This window comes from Suncus etruscus, chromosome 11 (assembly GCF_024139225.1).
Source record: "Suncus etruscus isolate mSunEtr1 chromosome 11, mSunEtr1.pri.cur, whole genome shotgun sequence".
In the NCBI taxonomy this organism is placed as follows: domain Eukaryota; kingdom Metazoa; phylum Chordata; class Mammalia; order Eulipotyphla; family Soricidae; genus Suncus; species Suncus etruscus.
Window position 1 is genome coordinate 69,653,505 of NC_064858.1, and position 16,175 is coordinate 69,669,679.

The window sequence follows — 16,175 nt, forward strand, 5'->3', positions numbered from 1 at the left end:
TACTGACACATCATCATCACCTAAGAGGAATCTCAAGATTTCTGAGAAAAATCTCATCAGAAGGCCCACTGAGAAGTTTTTCCATCAGTGTGGATGGTTGATAAAGATTCCTGAGAAAAATCTCATCTGAAAGTTCATTAAGAGGTTTTTCCCTCAGTGTGGATGCCTGATGAGATTTCTATTAATGGAATAGACATTTTGCATGCTTTGTAAAATAAATTTAATTGGCCTATAGATTCTCCCTTCTGCTGTATTTAGTGTGTATGAAATTGAACCTTTTACTTTCTAACATAAGGATTTTTATAGGCAAATATAGCCTTCATTATATTTTTCTTTACCTGGAAAAATTAGCACCAAAAACAACTTATTTCCTATTTTTCTTTGAAATGCCCTAGTAGTTTGTACAGAAAGGAATGTTTTTGTTTTAAGAACATCTCTAAGGCACTTAGAGTACTTGCTAACTAATTTACAATCCAAAAAAGGTTTGGCCAGGATAGCATTGGACTATTGAACTTTACCAGGTATTAGATTCTACATCCCTTTCGTATATGTTTGTCTTTTTTATTTCCCCTTCCAAAAGCAAGAACTTAAGAAATTAGTTATTTGTATTAAGCCCCTAGATCTAAAAACCTATTCCCTCAGGAAAAGGGAATTTGATAGGGAAACTTGACATCTTGCTAATCCCTTAATCTACATCAGTATAAAACCTAGGGCCTGGCTAGAGATGAATTACTTTGAGATGTTAAAACTTACCTTCCTTTTAGCCTCTGGGCTCTTAATTGATATTATCTATTCATAAAGTCTGCAAACCACCTAGAGCCATGTGAATTGTTTTGTAGATCAAACAATGTATACTGATAAGCTTCTGTTAACAGGAGATATGTTGTATTTTGCTAAGAAACAAAATGTGAGCATTCTTTTCATACCTTGACTGGCAATATACTCCATTTATACCCCTGTCTTTACGCATTAAACTTGGAACACTGTTCTCCCACTTAGCCTTTGTGTGATCTCTCATTTTCTTCATATTTCACCATACACTGTTTATGTCATCCACTGTCCTAGAGGAAACTCAAAGAAGTTCTCTAACGTAATTGAACCAAAGCTAGCTGTGGCACACTATACCATTTTAGAAAGCTTAATTTCTACAGCAAAGCAGAATACTAATCTGACAGTATAAGTTTAAATGGGACTTGTATCTTCACCTAAAATACAACAGATGAACAACTTTTCTCTATGGATTTTAGACTATAAAGGAAAAATATATAACACCTTATGTCAACACCTCAGCACTGGGAGCCAGCCAGATCTGGAATATAACCTGATTAGAGCCATTTGCAAACTGTTAGCCTGATCATACAATGGTATAAAGTCATGATTTCAGCCTATGATTCTAATATTCTGTTGCCATTATACCCTAATATTCAAATTCAAATACATCTATAATAGCTCACTGGGATTAGTTTCATGGCTTTTAATTAATAAATGAATGATGATAGGTACATCATTAAAGACAAAAATAAAACAATAAACCTTTTCAAGATACTCAACTTTTGCCACTCTCTTCACACTTCATTATCTTTATAAAGCTATTGGTTGATAGTCATTTAATATACTCCTATCAAGACTAGATACAAATTAGCCTTGTATAGAAATAGACAATTTTGTATTGAATGGTTTGACTCACTGTAAAACAAGATCAAGAACAGAAGAATCTTGTTTTACTCAATAATTAATCTCAAGCTCCTAAAACAATGTTTGGCTCAAGGTAAGTGTTCAATGGATATATTTTGCATGAGTAAGACCTATATCTTAATTTTGCAAGTGTAACTAACTCATAATTTGTACAAAGGACACAAAATATTTCTTAAATAAGCTTCACTTTAGATCAGTAAAACAGGCTAGTAACAGATCTATTGTTATTCAATCTGCTGCAAGTTCTACCCCCTTGGAGTACAAGCAATTTAAGGAAGAACTCATAGAACTCACCCAGTTCTGATCTACTTACCTTGTTGAATGATGAAGTCATCAGACTGAATGGCATTGTAGTTCCCACATAGGCCACATGCCTTTCCTTTATGCTCCTCAGACAGTTTGAGGTAAATTCCTGATATCCCATCCCAGGCCAGAGAAAAACCAAAGGTTGTTTTCACCAGAATATAATCTGCCAATTTCTCAATGAAAACTTGTCCAATTGTTTGAGGCAATGTTAAACTTTAATAAAAATAGAATAAAAGCAATTTTAAAATGATGATAAAAGATCAATAATAATCTCTAGTTTATTAAAAGTTATTGAGTTACATAAAATAATGAAACTTTTACTCAAAATTTGTGAATGTGTACTATTTTCTATAATCTTAGCATATAAAATAGACTATAATATTGAAACTTTAATATTAAATAATAATATATAAGCATATAATATAAATAAATAAAATGTTACCTATTTATGATCATTAAATGTTAAAATTATAATTTAGGTAAAGGCACATCTAGCAGTGGTCAGGGTTTACTCCTGCCAGGCATGAAGAACCATATGCAACGCTGGAAATTGAACTTGGGTTAGTCATTTGCAAGATAAACAACCCACCCATTGTGCTTGGTTTTGGACACTATACTTATAATTTAATGTTTCTTTTAACCAAAATGAAAGAACAATAAGAATATAAATGTATTTGTTTTTTACTAGAGAGTGGAAGATGATCTAAAATTGCTGCTCAGCAATTTGAAAGTAAGATAGAAAATGGTTGGATTATGTAAATAAACAGCTTTTATTTAAGTTTAAATATAATTATACAAAATGAAACTCAATATCTCAAAAACCACCAGTATAAAGCATTATTTTTCAAAATAATGTCTAAGTATGATTAATTTTTATTTCTAATGCTAAAATATATAATGTTTGGAATATGAATACTTGTCATGTAGTATTGTATGATGTGTATACTTATAGTAAATTGCATAATATTTGTCCCATTTAACAGTGATTGTTTAACCACTTGATCCATGGGCTTTCCATTTTTTATAACTGTGTACACATAAAATAAGGTAGAAGAGTAGAATAATTAATAAAATTAATAGTCTCCTAATAAAAAAACATACAAAGAAATATTACTCTTCATTTCATGGAATCACAATTAAAGTGATAATAATTAAAATGGAATAATAATTTTTGTTAAGGTAGCTATTCTAGCTGGAATTACACACTATAATGTGTAATGGGATAGTTTATGGGTAGTTAAAACAATAGGTATTTCCATATACTTCTCTGATAAACTTCAAATTGGGGAGTTCTTTTCCAGGAAGAGTATGACACTAAAGCTACAGAATCAAACCTATCCATTAACAATGGATAGTCTTTAAATGATAGTCTTTAAAGAAATAATAAAATTATAAGCAATCATTCACACAAAATATTTGTGCATAATATTATTGATATAGAATGAGTTATATAAGTACAAAAGTAACCAAAAGTTTAGATTTAAAAATAAACAATAAGACTTTAGTTAATTAATAAATAATAAAAATTTTATGGAAAATTATAAAGAAGAGGAATTCATTTTAAAAATCAATGAAAGTGGTCAGAGAAATAGTACAGCAGGGAGGGAACTCGTGACAGACACCAGTTGGATCCCCAGAATCCCATATGGTCCCCCAAACACTGCTAGTAGTAATTCCTGAGTGCAGAACCAGGAGCAACCCCTAAGGACCACCACCACCAGGTATGGCCCAACAAACAAACAAAAATCAATGTGAGCAATATTGTCTTAGTTTGCAAGTTCTTAAAATTTCTACTTGAAAATGTGAATTAGAGTATTTCACAGAAATGAGGTATCAATTTTATGTAGGTTAAGTTGTACTGTTGTGGATACTTTTTAATTTTTTTCATTTCTCACTGTATTTTTAATTTCTATGCAATTGCTGGCCACATAAATTGCTATGTTTTATCATGTTTTTATTATATCCAGATTTTCTTCTCTTCAAGTAATTCTGGATAAAAAAATTGTTTTTTATTATATCTTTATTTAAGCACTATGATCACAAACATGTTTGTAGTTGCGTTTCAGTCATAAAAAGAAAACTTCCCTTCATCAGTACAACACCAATCTTCCTCCTCCCCACCCCTTGTATTTGAGACAGGTATTCTACTTCTCTCAATCATTATCATTGTCCTGATTTTTTTCTTTTTTTTTTTTTTTTTTTTTTTTTTTTTGGTTTTTGGTTTTTGGGCCACACCCGGTAACGCTCAGGGGTTACTCCTGGCTATGTGCTCAGAAGTTGCTCCTGGCTTGGGGGACCATATGGGACACCGGGGGATCGAACCACAGTCCGTCCAAGGCTAGCGCAGGCAAGGCAGGCACCTTACCTTTAGTGCCACCGCCCGGCCCCCCCTGATAGTTTTCAATGTAGTTATTTCTCTAACTGCACTCACCACTCTTTGTGGTAAGCTTCATATCATGGCTCGGCCCTTCCCAGCCCTCATCTCTATTGTCTCTGGGCATTATTACAATAATGACTTTTATTTTTCTTAAATACCATAGATGAGTGAGACTACTCTGTCCATTTCTCTCGCTCTCTCTTATTTCACTCAGCGTAATGGTTTCCATGTCCAGCCATGTATAGGGAAATTTTATTACTTCAATTTTCTTGATAGTTGCATAGTATTCCATTGTGTATATGTACCACAGTTTCTTTAGCCATTCATCTTTTGTTTCCAGATTCTGGCTATTGTAAATTGCTGCAATAAATATAGGTGTTCAGAAGGCATTTTTGTATTGTGTTTTTGTGTTCCTAGGGTATATCACTAGGAGTGGTATGGCTGGATTATTTGGGAGTTCAATTTACAGATGGCCAAAAGGCACATGAAAAAAATGCTAATTCACATCACTAATCATTAGGGAGATGCAAATCAAAACAACAATGAGGTACCATCTCATGCCACAGAGACTGGCACACATCACAAAGGACAAGAACAATCAGTCCTGGCAAAGATGTGGAGAAAAAGGAACTCTCATTCACTGCTGGTAGGAATGCCATCTAGTCCAGCCTTTCTGGAAAACAATATGAAGATTCCTCAAGAACCTGGAAATTGAGCTATCATATGATCCTGTTGTGGGTACTTTTTAATTGTTATTTTTTCCTTTGTTCTCTTTATAGTAATTTTGTTTTGTTTGGGGCCACACCTGGCTGTGTTCAGTGCTTACTCATGACTCTGCATTCAGGGACCACTCCCAGCTACGTTCAGAGATCATATGGGATGTCAAAGATTGAACCTGGGTCAGTCTCATGCAAGGCAAGTACCCTTCCCACTGTATTATAATATTAGCCCCAAAACTATTTTTTAGAAAAGATATTTGAGCCTCCTAAAGTTTAAGGTTATTGTTGAAAAGAAATACTCTTTTCCTGCTCTTCCAAGATGATAAGTTTAGAAAGAGTAATCTGTGGTCATTTCATTATCATATTTACCTGATTCCATTCTTTTTTATTTCATGACCATAAATTCTAATTTCTTCTTGATCTGAAAAGAATAAGCTAATTGACCGATAACAATAATATACTGAACCAAGACACCTGGGACTATTATGAACCTTAAAGGGAGTGAAAGGAAAAAAAGAAAGAAATTAGAAGATGCAATAATATATAGTGTATAAATATATATATATATATATATAGTGTTGTTAAAGCTACAATGTATATAACAGCTCCATAGCACCATTATTCCCATGATACTTCACAAAATCATAGCTATATTTAGAATTTTTGTTGTTGTTGTTTTTGGGTCACACCCAGCAGTGCTCAGGGGTTACTCCTGGCTCTGCACTCAGAAATTGCTCCTGGCTGGCACGAGGGACCATATGGGATGCTAGGATTCAAACTACCATCTGTGTTGGATCAGCTGCTTGCAAGGCAAACACCCTACCACTGTATATCTTTCCGGCTTCATATATTTAGAATTTTCAAGGGAAAAAAAAAGTTCTTAAAAGTTAAATAAAATTAATCTCTCATAAAATATAAGCCAATTAGGGGACAGAGAGGTGGCACTAGAGGTAAGGTGTCTGCCTTGCAAGCGCTAGTGAAGCAAGGACGGCAGCTCGACCCCCCTGCGCCCCATATATTTCCCCCAAGCCAGGGGCAATTTCTGAGCGCTTAGCCAGGAGTAATCCCTGAGCATCAAATGGGTGTGGCCCCAAAAACCAAAATAAAACAAATAAAGAAACAAAAACAAAATATATAAGTCAATTAGCATATATCTTAGTGCTTTTACATGTTAGTTATTAATATTCTAAAAGTACCTAGTAAGAATTATAGAAAATTGTTCTGATATGAAAACTAAACATTACGGGGCCGGGCGGTGGCGCTGGAGGTAAGGTGCCTGCCTTGCCTGCGCTGGCCTAGGACGGACCGCGGTTCGATCCCCCGGCATCCCATATGGTCCCCCAAGCCAGGAGCGACTTCTGAGTGCATAGCCAGGAGTAACCCCTGAGCGTCACCGGGTGTGGCCCAAAAAACCAAAAAAAAAAAAAAAAAAAAAAAAACTAAACATTACAAGAGCACACTTATAATTTTGTCTTCATATTTATATTTATATAGATATTTATATCTATAAAATAATAAAATAAAAGTTCTACAAAGTATCAATATCTGAGGATTGTGAAAGTGACCTAATCCACTAAAAAATAAAATTACCCAGAAATATTATGGGAAAAGATATTTCCCCCACCAAAATAATGGGAAAATACATTTTACTAGCAAAAAAAAAAAAAGAAAAGAAAAGAAATCAAGGAATAAAAAAAGAAGAGAGGGAGAAATAAGAAAAAGAAAGTTGCCGTCAAAATTTTCTTACTCAATTAAAATAAATTTCAGAAAGCTCTAAAAGTAGATTATAAAATATAAAATAAAGAAAATCATAGAATAAAAATAAATGTATCTGCAAAACATGTGAAAAAATCACCAATCATACATAGATCTTAATATTGCAAGGAGATAATGTATACAAGCCAACAGTTCATTAGCAACTGAATTGATCACTTTGGATGTATCAGATATAATATTATATGATACAAAGAGAACCAGAAAACTGCTAGACTGAACTGTTCAAAGATGAACTGGTATTTTAGTAGTAGTAGTAGTAGTAATAGTAGTAGTAGTAGTAGTAGTAGTAGTAGTAGTAGTAGTAGTAGTAGTAGGTTTGGGGGCTACATCTGGCAATGCTCAGGGGTTACTCCTGGCTTTATGCTCAGGAATTACTCCTGGCAGGTTCAAGGGACATAGGGATGCCAGGGTTCGAACCTGTGTAGACCACATACAAGGCAAGCTCCCTAACTGCTGTGCATAGCTCTGGCTCCTGAACTGGTTTTTAGAGTGACTATTATTTGCCTGAAATTTTTTTTCCATATGACCACACCCAGCAGTAATGGGTTTGTTTTCCCCAGGTGGGCATGTACTCCACCCCTGGAGTTTGCTTCTGGTTTTTTCCTCCTTCGGAGGGGCAGGGAAAGACCTCTAAACAGTGCTCTGAGTGACTGGTGGCCATATCTGACCATTGTCAGCACAGATCTCTGGGCTTAGCAGCAGGACTGGGCCAAATGATGTCATACAAAATGGGGTCGGTATTGCTGCTGCTGCTGTTGCTGCTGCTGCTGCTGCTGGCTGCTAGTTTCTCCTTGAGGCGGTATTTGAGGAGTCAGGCAATGCTGTGTTTCAGACTTTGAATCTTGTACTTGCTAGGCATGTGTCCTGATCCTTGAACCCATTCCCTGCCCCCCACTCTTAGTATGTATTTTACTTTTGTTGGAGTTGTTGGAATTCTCTTTACATCTAGATGAGGCACCAATATTATAAGTTTTGGGACCTTTTATGAACTGCAAATCTTTATAATCTGGGAACAAAATAAGATCTGTTGAAATTCAATGCAGAGAAAAAAGATTGAAGGTGTCTAGATAGAGAGTTAAGCCCTCCCAGAGCTCCTGAGTTACCCATTTTCCTGGCAGCCTTCAGTCCCTAACTGTGCTTAACATTGAAATACCTTTGGGCTCCCTCATTGACATGTTTTTGTCTGATGGTTCACCCTTTTGAGGACTAAGGTGTCACTTAGATTATTTGTCCATTTATAAGAACACACAATGCTGAGCTTCTAGGCTTAATAAATTTACTTATACTAAATACCATCGTGTCCAGATACCCAACAATCCAGGAAAATAATTAAAGGGACAGAGTTTCCTGACTCCTGTTCTTCACCATAGATACTCTGAAGTTTGCATTTCTTTTTGTATTGTTTTGGGGCCACACCCAGTGATGCTCTGGGGTTACTCCTGGCTATGTGCTCAGAAATTATGCTCCTGGCTTGGGGAACTGTATGGGATGCCCAGGGATCGAACCACGGTCTGTCATAAGCTAGCGTGTGCTAGGCTAGCGTGTGCAAGGCAGATGTTCTACCATTTGCACCACCATTCTGGCTCCAGAAGTTTGCATTTGTTAAAGTCTCCTATGAACTCCTCTAAATCAAGAATTCTGCAATTAAGGTCTTCTCACATAGATCTAAATCAACTTTTATCCTAATTCAAGGCCCAGCTCAATAAACAATGTGACATATAGGTGCATAATTGGTCTGTCCCATTAAGAACAAATCTTCATTTTTCAGTCATTGCCCAAACTATTCCTAGGATGTTTGTTATCATTTTTGTGCTTTCAAAATATATGCTGTCAGCACTGATATTTAAGGTCATCTTGTATCACCTACCCACACAGTGTACTGAGGCTCTGGGTTACCACAATCCTTTGTAAAAATGTAAGAACAGTTTCCTGGGAAGTAATAGTAGATGCCATCAAAAGTTTCAAAGTGGTACTGTCCCCAGGTTTTGCAAATTCCATCTCTTCCATTGCCCATGTTTGGCACTGGAAAGAAACAGGGTGGTATTTAGTAAAAATAAAAGCCACTATATCTATTTCTGATGAGGTTAAATCATAGTAGGTGATCTAATATTGATTAAAACAGATTTCTTAAACAATATTTTCTAACATACACCCCTATTTCTTCTCAACTTAAAACACACGTTTATAATTAATTCTACCAGCCTATTCAGAGTCTTTTCTTGATTTTTTTTAACTCTCTTTATTTTTACTAAATTTTACATTTGTAAGATATATCTATTTGTCATGGAAATCTAAAAATGTACTAAAAGTTGTTCATAGTACTAATACTTTAACTGATGGACTTGTGGAAAATAGGTTGCTTTTGAAAAAAATTCTTTATCAAGTTATCATTGATTTATCACTTTTATGAAATTCTAGAAGTTTATTTCTAGTTAACTCTGTATGTGATAACATCTTGATGTATGTGTGTGAGAAAGAGAGAGAGAAATATAATCCAAATCTGAAATAAGAGGGGGAAAACAGTAAGAGAATAACAAATAATCAGAATTGAGCTTAGTTGGGGTTAAGTGAGGGACATAGGGGTGTCCATGGAGGGAAGCAGCTCTCTCTGGAAGTGGGCAGCAGTATTGGAATGATGCATCCATAAAAAAGATGAGGAATAATAGTGTAAATTCCAGCATCTCCATAAAAAATAGTTTGAAAAGTAAAATCTGAAAAAAGAGATCTTCCTGTGAAGAACATGCAATACTAGTTCTACTTGGTATAAAGGATTCTCAATACAAAATAGATGGACTGGCTCCAAATAATAAAATTAAGTCATATAAATAAAATTAAGTCAGAGAGGGTGGGAAGAAAGAAAGAAAGAAAGAAAGAAAGAAAGAAAGAAAGAAAGAAAGAAAGAAAGAAAGAAAGAAAGAAAGAAAGAAAGAAAGAAAGAAAGAAAGAAAGAAGAAAAAAGAAAGAAAGAAGAGGAAGGAAGGAAGGAAGGAAGGAAGGAAGGAAGGAAGGAAGGAAGGAAGGAAGGAAGGAAGGAAGGAAGGAAGGAAGGAAGGAAGGAAGGAAGGAAGGAAGGAAGGAAGGAAGGAAGAAGGAAGAAGAAGAAAGAAGGAAGAAAGAAAGAAAGAAAGAAAGAAAGAAAGAAAGAAGAAAGAAAGAAAGAAAGAAAGAAAGAAAAGATAGAAAGAAAGAAAGAAAGAAAGAAAGAAAGAAAGAAAGAAAGAAAGAAAGAAAGAAAGAAAGAAGGAAGGAAGGAAGGAAGGAAGGAAGGAAGGAAGGAAGGAAGGAAGGAAGAAAAGAAGGAAGGAAGAAAAGAAGGAAGAAAGAAGAGAAAGAGAGAAAGAAGAAAGAGAAAGAGAGAGAAAGAAAGAAAGAGAGAAAGAAAGAGGAAGAGAGAAACAAACAGAGAGAGAAAGAAAGAGAAACAAAGAAAGAGAGAAAGAGAGAAAGAAGAAAGAGAAAGAGAGAGAAAGAAAGAAAGAAAGAAAGAAAGAAAGAAAGAAAGAAAGAAAGAAAGAAAGAAAGAAAGAAAGAAAGGAAGAAAGGAAGCAAGAAATAAAGAAAGTAAGAAAAAGAAAGAAAGAAAGAAGAAAGAAAGAAAGAAAGAAAGAAAGAAAGAAAGAAAGAAAGAAAGAAAGAAAGAAAGAAAGAAAGAAGAAAGAAAGAAAGAAAGAAAGAAAGAAAGAAAGAAAGAAAGAAAGAAAGAAAGAAAGAAAGAAAGAAAGAAAGAAAGAAAGAAAGAAAGAAAAACATGAATAGGGAAAGGGAGAGAGTAAAAATAATCTAGTAAAGATAAGTGATGTTTACGAGCGGATATATTGCATCCTCTTTGACATTGCTTATCTCAATGAGTGGGACTGAATGTGGGCTCTCTAGCCGCTATACAAAATGCTTGTTTCAGCTCAGAAGCGCCAACTCGAATATAAAAACTTATGTCTTCATGTTGTCTTCAGCATCTCCCAATTCTCTTCTAAGTGTCCTTGAAACTTACCAATCTGGCACCTGGTCCCCAGTGCTTGAAATATTTGACAGTCACATGTGCCTGACTTGGAACAAAAAGCTCCATTAAGGCATTCATGTGGACAAGAGCCTGAACAAGATAAAAAAAAAAAATCATTTTCTGTCTTGCATGAGTCTTATCAACACAATATGTTAGGATTTCATCTGAACTAATTGTGATCGCTATGAACGAAAACAGCTCCCTGGGCCTTTTGCCTTGATGAGCAAAGAATTCCAGGCATCAACTCTGGGTCTAGCTCATTTCATGTTGTGCTGTGACGGATTTTCACATCTCAAACTACTCTGAAAGCAAAGGTCACCTCCTTGAAGCAACTGAAAAGTCAAGTCCCCATGTAAGGAATCCCCTGTCCCAGCTGACAAGAACCAGAAATACACAAGCTGTAACTGAGTCTCTTGATGGAGTTTGGCACCGAATCTATCAACAGGCTCCCTCTCCCGGAGCAAGTACTTTCTAGAGAACAGCATCCATCATTATTCGCTTGGGCCATCAGGCCAAAAGGAAAACTCAAAGAAAAACACTTGGTTATTTTGGAGAGAATAAACACTGCTTTGGACGCTTGTGTATTGAGTTCGGGCTCAGTTACAAATGACGCAGTTTTCCTGACCCTCCCTCGCTGCATTTGAATGAGGCAGAAGCTTCGGTCATTGCAGGCCAGCACCAAGAAATATTGTTTTCCCGAAGGGAAAAATTGCCCCCAAAGGATTCTGTTGAGAAGAAAGCTCTTGTGTGAATTTTAAAAATGCAAATGAATCAGGGCCAGAGCCATAACACAGCGGTAAGGCATTTGCCTTGCACGCAGCCAACACAGGACAGACCCAGAACCTTCCAGGAGCGACTTCTGAAAGCAGAGCCGAGAATCACTCCTGAGTGCCACCGGGTGTGACCCCCCCAAAATAAAACAAAACAAAAAAAAAAATACAAATGAATTACAGTGATTTTTTTTTTTCTAATAAGGAGAGAAAAAGAAAGAACTGGCAAGCTAAGCAGGAAGGATTTCAAGTGAAACATCAAAAGAACCAGAGGCATCTTTGAGCCACCAGAAAGGATTAGATTAAACCTCTCTGGAATAGGAAAGAAGCTTCTGTGGTAATTTTACACAGTGTGAGCCCAAGGCAAGAATTAAAAAACCTATTACTCTTCTACCTTAAGATTCATTGATTTCAAATGTCTCTGCATTTAAAGATATAAAAATCTCTAGAAAGATCTTCACAGAGGGAAATGAAATGTTTGAATTAAACTCTGATCAGAAACATAAGGGAAAATTAAATTTTCATAAACTCCTCAAAAGAACCTATTCATTTTCATATTTTAATTATTAATCACAATCTTCTACTTTTTAAGGAATCTCTGTCTAAATATTTGTATAAACAAGAGTATTTTCTTCAAAAGGTTATTTACCAACCTGTTTATTCTCCTAAAAACAAGTAAGACAAAACTCGTCAGGAATAATACAGCAAAAACAACTCTAATTATATTGAAATATATAATTTGAGCATTATATATCATCAGCGTTCTGTTCAATGGAAAAGGGAAAATGCTAAGCAAATGTAGCAGTGGTAAGCAATCAAGGTACACGTAGTTAATCCAGAAAAAAAAAAAATCTGGTACTCAATAATATTATTCCTGTCATTTAGACATCTGCCTTGTTGATTGTTGCTTACATCAAAAAATAATTTCAATTACTATATGAAATAACTTTAGCTATTCCTAAATACCCTTAGATATAATCTCATACAGTTTCTTCCTTAATTTCTTCCTTAATTTCAGAGATGTAAAACCAAGTTCTTTCAGTATTTCGAGCAAAGGCCCTTCTGAGAAAACAGTACAAAAGCAAAGTTGAAAAAGCACTGACCTTTGATTTTGCTCTCACCCCAGTTGATAGCTTCATGAAAGAAATATCTTGGAGAAGTAGCTTCCAACTTTGAAAGAAAAACATAAGAACTTAGAATAGTTTTATAATTTTATGCAAGTCAAACATACAATCTAGAGAATCTGAAAAAAGAGCTACAAAGAGAAAAATGATAGAGTGTTGACTCCTTGGGTCATAGAGGTGAACGAACTTGGTGAGGCAGAAAGGGCATTGGAAGGCTTCAAGGCTTGGTCTTATCTCTCCTATGTCATTGACAGTCCTTCCTAGTCTCTTTGATTAGCACTTCTATGTTTCTGTCTTTTTGAGAAAGAGCATGGTTGAAGCTACTTGTAATCTGTGCCTTCTTTACCTAGAGAAGGAGCCAGTCTTCTATAGTTCCAATTTCTCCATTGTCTCCAAAAAACTGAAACTTTAAATACATAGAATATTTCAATCTATCTTTTGTAGAATCCCTATTACTTCAGGATAGTTATTAAGAGCAAGAAGTATAGAGCCAAACATACCTAGCCCTGAGTCTTGATTCTAGTATTTCTTATTCTCAAACCAGTTTTCTTTACTTTGTATTAAATAGAAATAGTGGTACTTACTTCATTGTACTGTTCTGACAATAATTCATTGCATGTAACAATTCTAGTATAGCACCCCATACACAGAAACAGAACAATAGAGACGGACATGAATGCAAGCAACTCAGATAAAAACGTAAGTTGATTTTGAGGAACGCATGGCCTAGTAGCAAATAATCATAAGTTACTGAAACTGGCCAAATAAGGACTCTTATTCAAACTCAATGTTAAGCTGGTGTTAGGTTTTGGACAATGTCTTTTTCATTAATATCTGTGTGAACCAAAGAAAACATATTCTGAAAATTTGTCTCATAATTGTCAACTTAATTAGAAGATAATGTCAGAAAAACTGGAAAGAATGAGGGTCAAGAAGAAATAAGGAAGGACTTTGGGTATTATTCTCCTTGGGTATTTTTTTCAGCAGAGTATTTTTTTCTTTAACTACAAAGCCTACTCTGCTACATAAAAGGATTCCCTTATTCTCTCAGTATTTGAAGGTTTATGTAAAAGTCCCTGTCCTAAAAAAAAAAAGTCCCTGTTCTCACACCTTAGCACCAAGTTCATTGTTTCCTATTCTTTTTCCTCCCAAGTTTTACCCTCACAACTCAAACTGCTCCCTTCTCCCCTTATGTCTCCAATTTAAGCTAAACTCACAACTGTCATGACCTTGATTCTCTCAAGAAAACAAGTATTAGTCTCTCAATAAATATATTGTTTTCAGTTGTGTAAATCAAATACAGTTGTAATACTGTTTCAGTCTATCTAAATATACCAACTGACTCCTCAGATATTCCCCTAAATTCTACAAGGACTGAGAGTAGAGCCAGGAGTAAGTCCTGAAAACAGCCAGGTATGGCCCAAATATCAAACAAACAAAACATCTAGAAATAACCAATGTTGACAGGCATATTGTGAGAAAGGAACCCTCATTCACTGATGGTGAAAATGTCCTCTGACTAAACCTCTATGGAAAATTATAAGGAAATTTCTCAAAATAGTAAGAAAGCATCCATTTGATCCAGCAAAACCATTTCTTGGCAACTAAACTCAAGACCCAAAAGCATTCATTCAAAAGGACAAATCCACACATATGTTCACTTCAGCCTTAATATAAAACCCTGGCTGTGAAATCCCAGGATCTCAGTTTCCATAGCATTCCATGCATCATGCTATATTTCACTAAGGCTAAGATGTGGCATGAAGCTTTTAATTTCATAATCTATCTAAACACAGGATGAGACCTTATCTCTATAACTGAGATTATTTTATATGCCATAAAAAGAATAAAAAATAATTGATAGTGTTTTAGACTTATGCAGAAATTACTTCTTTATGGGTCTACCTCCATTAGATATTGCTTCTAGATAATACACCCTATTGTTCATGATTGTTCCCTATGTATCGTTAACAAATACAACTGAAAATATGTTTACAATATATGTTATTCAAGTGAGAATGATCCGATGCCCATGATTGTTTAGGACCAAACAATAAAAAGATTCTCCTCTCCTTTCCCTCTCAGCCCATTATATACATTGAAACTCTCCAACTTTAAGTACAAGTTTCTCTTTGTCTCTGGGAACACACAGTCTGAGGTGAACAGATAACAGGAAGTAACTTTTGAAGAATTTAAGACCTCCAAAGGTGACCTCAACCAATGAGAAAAGGTTATTGCCATATTCCTTCATTCTTTAGGAAAACAAAATTCTAAAACACATTCTATGAGGCATCTCAGAGAATCCCCAACAAAACTGGATTCCAAATACCCAAAGAAGTGAATGCATTATATGGGATGTTCTTCCTTCCAAGTATCACTCTTCCTCTCTCCTTGGCTTATCTACTTTACAAAGAGTAAGTCTATGTATCTGTGTCAATATAGTTCAGATAGTAAGTACACACGTGGCCACATACTGTACTTCCTCTTATTTCTTGCAAGAAACCAAGATGTTCAGATAACAAGTTTTAGATAAAGTACTGCAGCACACAAATACACTATTGACTTTGCTCATTGATCATCTCATTGCCAGCACATTTCTAAATCCCATTTGCATGTATATCTTTTGTTTCATGCTCAGTTTTTCTAGACAAAGGAGAAAATGCGTGTGCTAACTATGAGTTTATGAGTTATTTGGCCAAATGAATAACCCTTAAAACAGGTAAAATTTTAGTCTGAATAAGTAGAATATATCCTTATTACCTGATTTTCACTCTTTAACTTTTCTTTCTGAATGAAAAAATAAACCCAGAAACCAGAACATATAGTAAATAATTTTGAAGTATATACACAAGCTTTAAAAAGTAGCTTTATTTTTTCTAGAAAGAAAATCAAGCCATGGCAAGAAAACTTCTCAGTTATTAACATTAATAAAGTACTAACATAACTCCTAGTTGGTAAATTATACAAGTTCCTAGAATATCTAAATGAAAATAGTATAATCCTATTTACTTCTTGTGACAACTCATGTCAATTTTTATGTATATTTCACAAGGTCTTCTATCTTTGTAGATTAGCTAGAATAAAGATATTAATTATTAGGATCAATTTTTTCAGCTGAATTTTGCCAATGCTTCCCATGGTTAACACAGTCTAATGAAAGAAAGACCTGTACTTAAAATTTCTCAAAAAATTTCTTTTTTTTTTTTTTTTTTTTTTTTTTTTTTTCCATCTAGTCCAGTACTTTTATTCTTAGGGAGATTCTTTCTTGGGTAGGTGGGTTTTGAGGGGGCCATAGCCAATGACGCTCAGGGGTTACTCCTGGCTATGCACTCAGAAATTGCTCCTGGTTTGGGGGACTATATAGGATGCCTGGGGATCAAACTGCAGTCCATTTTAGGCTAGCACCTGCAA

At 35.0% G+C, this 16,175-nt stretch overlaps 1 protein-coding gene across 1 annotated transcript in view; it reads right to left on the reverse strand.

Moving 5' to 3' along the window:
* Positions 1–16,175, reverse strand: part of OTOGL (otogelin like) — a 156,867-nt gene that overhangs the window by 129,936 nt on the left and 10,756 nt on the right. The window contains exons 4-8 of the mRNA XM_049782954.1: positions 12,744–12,810; positions 10,862–10,960; positions 8,741–8,895; positions 5,467–5,588; positions 2,009–2,214 (exon numbers count right to left, since the gene is read on the reverse strand). Of these exons, the coding sequence (XP_049638911.1) occupies positions 2,009–2,214; positions 5,467–5,588; positions 8,741–8,895; positions 10,862–10,960; positions 12,744–12,810 (649 nt within the window). The remainder of the gene's footprint in view (positions 1–2,008; positions 2,215–5,466; positions 5,589–8,740; positions 8,896–10,861; positions 10,961–12,743; positions 12,811–16,175) is intronic.